Source organism: Gorilla gorilla, chromosome 15 (genome assembly GCF_029281585.2).
Source record: "Gorilla gorilla gorilla isolate KB3781 chromosome 15, NHGRI_mGorGor1-v2.1_pri, whole genome shotgun sequence".
NCBI classification, from domain to species: Eukaryota; Metazoa; Chordata; class Mammalia; order Primates; family Hominidae; genus Gorilla; species Gorilla gorilla.
This window is the reverse complement of record NC_073239.2, coordinates 36,990,721-36,996,184: the sequence shown is the minus strand read 5'-3', so window position 1 is coordinate 36,996,184 and position 5,464 is coordinate 36,990,721. Positions and strand designations below refer to the sequence as shown.

Genomic DNA, 5,464 nt, shown 5'->3' with positions numbered 1-5,464 from the left:
AAATATAAATTTATGTATATGTTTAAATCAATATAAGTGTAGTTCCCATTAGTAAATAAATTGTCAGTAACATAGAAATATTCAAATGTGTGAAGCTGAGGGTTTTCAATGCATTTAATATAAAAGGAACTTGTGCCATTTTCATATGGAAAATGCAATTTCAAACAGATGAAATTATTTTGGTAGTACATGGTCTTTTTCTAAACCCCTGAAGTTAAATAGATTAGAATTTTCATTGCATGTTATTAATATTAAAACACACTGATTATTTCTGAACAGCATTCTTAAATTTGGATTTTGAAACCTAGAAAATTCCTTAAATTTTGCCCAGAAAATATGCTTCAAGCTTTACATAGACCATCTAATATAATTCTAACAAGTAGAGGTCAAATCTTAGGCTACTGAGACATAAGTGAAGTCAAGAATACCCTAACTACTCTTAACTGCTGGGCAATAGACTCCTTTTAAGAATTCTCGAATATCGTTCTATGACAAAATTTAAAAATAATTTTTCTTTTTTTTTTTTTTTTTTTTTTTGAGATGGAGTCTAGCTCTGTCATCCAGGCTGGAGTGCAATAGTGCCATCTCGGCTCACTGCAACCTCCGCCTCCCAGGTTCAAACAACTCTCCTGCCTCAGCCTCCCAAGTAGCTGGGAATACAGGCATGCACCACTACGCCCAGCAATTTTTTTTAATTTTCAGTAGAGATGGGATTTCACCATGTTGGCCAGGCTGGTCTTCAACTCCTAACCTCGTGATCCACCCACCTCGGCCTCTCAAAGTGCTGGGATTATAGGCGTAGCCACCGCACCCGGCCAAAATAATTTTTCAATATTGACAAAACAGTTTAAATATGTGCAAATAAGTGGAGTGGTAACCAGATTTTCCTCCACATGGGAAAACATGAGGTCATCTAAAGGAAAAATATTGCTGAGGGTAACATTTATTTGTATTTTTATTTTTGAGATGGAGTCTTGCTCTGTCTCCCAGGTTGGAGTGAGTGGTGTGATCTCGGCTCATGCAATCTCCGTCTCCTGGGTTCAAGCAGTTCTCCTGCCTGAGCCTCCCGAGTAGCTGGGATTACAGGTGCTGGGATTACAGGTGCCCACCACCACACATGGCTAATTTTTGTATTTTTAGTAGAGACGGGGTTTCACCATTGTTGGCCAGGCTGGTCTTGAACTCCTGGGCCTCAAGTGATCCACCCATCCCGGCCTCCCAAAGTGCTGGGATTACAGGCATTAGCCATTGCACCCAGCCGTGAAGGTAATATTTAAAATTTTGATATTTAGTGTTCAATCACAGAATGAGTTAAGGATGGAATAATACGGTAAATTGTAATTAACAGAGTACAATTCATTTCCAGTACATTTGCTTCTGCACAGCAACAATTAAAAACAAATTAAAAATTTTAAAAATGAATCAGATTTTTTTCCCATTTTTATTTTTCCACTTCTAACTGGACTCTGAAATTTGCGGCAACAGAACAATTGCTATAATCCTTCTACTCTAAAGTCAGAATGTGTAGTCAATGTAAAATTTGTGATAGTTAACCAAAAAAGAAGCCAAAATTGTTTTGGAACATTTGTTTTCGTTTTTACTACAAATCAGGTAAGACTTTTTCTTTAGACTAGAAACCATGCCACTACTTTTAACTAAAAGCAGTCAGCTAATCTGCAAATTTAATCAGCCAATCAGTTAATTCAGAAAAAAGGGGGCACATAATCATAAAACTTATTTTTTCACTGAATTGATACATTGGCACTGTCAGACAGTTAAATCTACATGTGTATTGATCTACAATCTAAAATTTCAATAGTAGTCTCAGGCATTCATAATGCAAGATTTTCTTTTTTATTATTTATTTTCAAGAATTTTTGGAAGGATCATTGGGAATAAATTAATGGAAGAAAATGAAGAAAATAAAAGTCAAATAGTTCTTATCTTCTTCTTTTTTTTTTTTTTTTTTTTTTGAGACAGGTACTCAGTGCTCAAGCTGGAGTGCAGCGGCATGTTCTCGGCTCACTGCAGCCTCTGCCTCCGCCTCCCAGGTTCAAGGGATTCCCCTGCCTTAGCCACCCGAGAAGCGGGTGTGGGATTACAGGTGTGTGCCCCTATGCTTGGCAAATTTTTGTATTTTTAGTAGAGACGAGGTTTCGCCATGGTGGCCAGGCTGGTCTCAAACTCCTGAGCTCAAACCATCGGCCTGCCTCAGCCTCCCAAAGTGCTAGCATTACAGGCATGAGCCACTGTGCCCGGCCCATTTTTTGACTCTTCTTCCATTTGTTCATTCTTTGAGTTGATAACAATGATTTTATTCTTTTCTAAGCATATTAATATAGACTATAATTTAAATATTAGTATATTGATATTTTTAAAATTTTGACATTCGTCCACCGTGTTTCACTGACATAATGAAATCTTTTTTAGTGTACCTTGAAAACTTTTATTGAAGAAGGAATGAAATATTGCATTTTCAAAGACGGATAAGTTAGAATACAGGATTAGATAAAATTGCATTATCTATTATAATTAAATTATCAAAACTAGATAAATATTCAAATGTATAAAGTGAAATGTTCAAATGTGTAATATAACAAGGGAATTCAAATAGTTTTCCATGTGGAAAAAGCAATTTAACTAAAAAAATGATTTAGATGCATATAGACTTATAAACGCCTGCTCTAACACTATATTTTTTTACTTAATTAATTTTGGTCTCATCAAATTTTCCAGTAACCCAGACAACTTTCCAGTTACCCAGCTAAAATTTCTGTAGTCAAACGCTTAAATTTCATTAGGTGGCTGGCAAAGTAAACCCTACCTGGTCACAAAATTAGCTTTCATTTACTAGGGCTAAGTTTCATTTGCTTTGTACCACATTTTTGACTGTTTGGTAAAGACATTGATATTCCATAGGAAATAAAATTTCTAGAACTTGGGAAGCACTGTAAATGAAAAAATCAATTTTGAAAAATAATTCCGAGTTCTTAATGTATCTTTTTTGTTTGCTTTTTCTAGTTTAAAATATAGCTTTGGGTAGAATGAAAAGAATTAAAGGAAGGACATTCTCTTTTCAAAACATGTTTCTATGAAATAATAAATTACCAAAAGTGGAGAATAACTCTTGTAGGTTACAAGTATGCCTTTTGGTTATCAGTTGTCTTATGGAATTAAGAAATTAAAAATTAAATAATTTATCACCCTCATAAGATATTCAATGGATCTTCTGAAATCATTATAGTAAAGTCTCAGTTAAGTCTAGTGTTTAACAATAGTTGATTCAAAATATTCACATTTTTGTGTGTAAGAGAAACCTTTGAGAGTTCAACACTTATTTTATTTTTAGTTTTATTTATATGCCTTATTCAGTAGAGCACACAAATGTAATGATCTGCCTCAATAAATGTGTATTATATAACTCGTTAAGTAGTATTCAGATAGGTATATAATTGTGTGGGCATGTGATGACTACAGCTCAACGTGTACTGATGCTGGTCAAAACCAAGAGGTTAAACTTTTCAGATTATATCTGGTAGCAACTGTTAAGTGATTCCCCCAAAAAATGTTTACCCTGAGAATTTTTAGTTGGATTCTAGTTAATCAATCTTTTAGCGAATGATAAGTTAATATGTGGTTGTAGAAATATCACATTTTCAAACTCTGTAATTTTGTTCCTTTTACAATTATAAAGCCGAGTCTGCAGATGAATGGAGGGGTTCAACTATTCCAGAGTATCTGAATTCATGTTACTTGGACTTACTGATTCTCCTGAACTCCAGATATTCTTTTTTGTGGTGTTTTCTGTCTTCTATTTAATGACCATGTTGGGCAACTGCCTGATTTTGCTTACTGTCCTATCCACCTCACACCTTCACTCTCCCATGTACTTCCTGCTCAGCAACCTGTCTCTCATTGACATGTGCCTGTCCTCCTTTGCCACACCAAAGATGATTATGGACTTTTTTGCTCTGCGTAAGACCATCTCTTTTGAAGGCTGCATTTCTCAGATCTTTTTTTTGCACCTCTTCACCGGGACTGAGATTGTGCTGCTGATCTCCATGTCTTTTGACAGGTATATTGCCATATGTAAACCTCTCCATTATTCAACAATTATGAGCCAAAGAGTGTGTGTTGAGCTTGTGGCAGTTTCTTGGACAGTGGGCTTTCTGCATACAATGAGCCAATTAGCTTTTACCCTCTATTTGCCCTTCTGTGGTCCCAATGTTGTAGACAGTTTTTTCTGTGATCTTCCTTTGGTCATCCAGCTAGCTTGTATGGATATTTATGTTCTTGGGATCTTCATGATTTCAACCAGTGGTGTGATTGCTCTTATAAGTTTTCTGCTTTTGCTCACCTCCTACATCATTGTTCTTATTACTGTCAGGGACTACTCCTCCACAGGATCCTCCAAGGCTCTTTCTACCTGTACAGCACATTTTATTGTTGTGTTAATGTTCTTTGGGCCCTGTATTTTCATTTATGTGTGGCCTTCCACAAACTTCCTGGTAGACAAAATTCTCTCTGTTTTCTATACCATCTTCACTCCCTTTCTGAATCCACTTATCTATACTTTGAGAAACCAGGAAGTGAAGACAGCAATGAAGAAGAAACTGAATATTCAGTATTTCAGTCTTGGGAAAACTGCTCCGTGATACTTCATGCAATGAATAGAGATCTCCTTTGTGAGATATAGTATCAACAGTTATGTTCTTAGAGCAATCAAAAAATTAAACTTAGAATTTACCTTTCAAATCATTTAGTTTAGATTTATGAAAAGAAGTCAGGGATAAGAAACGTGCGACATCTTGATGAAAAGTTAGCGCAGTGTTTACAAACCTTTTGAGTTATGGGTCTATTTGATAATCTGGTGAAATGTAAATGTTATTTTCATAGAAAAATGAACATATCATCAAAATTGTGAACATAAATTCAGGACTTCATAGACCTCTGGATCCTACAAACATACCTCGGATTAAGACTACTTAAAGAAGCCTGAGATAAAATATGAATCTCCTGTTTTCTAATCCAGAATATTCCCATTCTGTACAGCCTTGTGGTACTCTGATGGTGTTTAGATTAATTTAGAACTATAATTAGCAGTGTAGGACAAAACAAGTATAACACTGGAAATACTTTTATGGGAAAATTTTTACTGTGAAGAGATTCTTTTAGGTAATGTTCAACAATCTTGATTTAAGGGGTTCAGTTGTTTGAGTTCTGTGTCAACTTTGAAAATAAGAGAACAGTTCAAAGATTCAGAAATTTAACAATACAGTTTCTTAATAGGTGTTTATACCACTATCACACTTCATAATTAATATAGCAAATAATCAAATAATAATTTGTGAAGTTTAAATCATAGACAGTAAACTACTCAAATCTGACTAGCATCCAAAATCTGGCTGAAAATTATAAGTATGATGAATTTATTTACTACCAAGACTCAATGTTTGGGAAAAAT

General features: G+C 34.9%; 1 protein-coding gene across 1 annotated transcript; it reads left to right on the top strand.

Moving 5' to 3' along the window:
* Positions 1–3,710: 3,710 nt before the first annotated feature.
* On the top strand, positions 3,711–4,655 carry LOC129526802 (olfactory receptor 4K2-like). The gene has a single exon (XM_055362252.2). It carries the CDS (start codon positions 3,711–3,713, stop codon positions 4,653–4,655), a length of 945 nt encoding a protein of 314 aa, XP_055218227.1.
* The last annotated feature ends 809 nt before the right edge of the window (positions 4,656–5,464 follow it).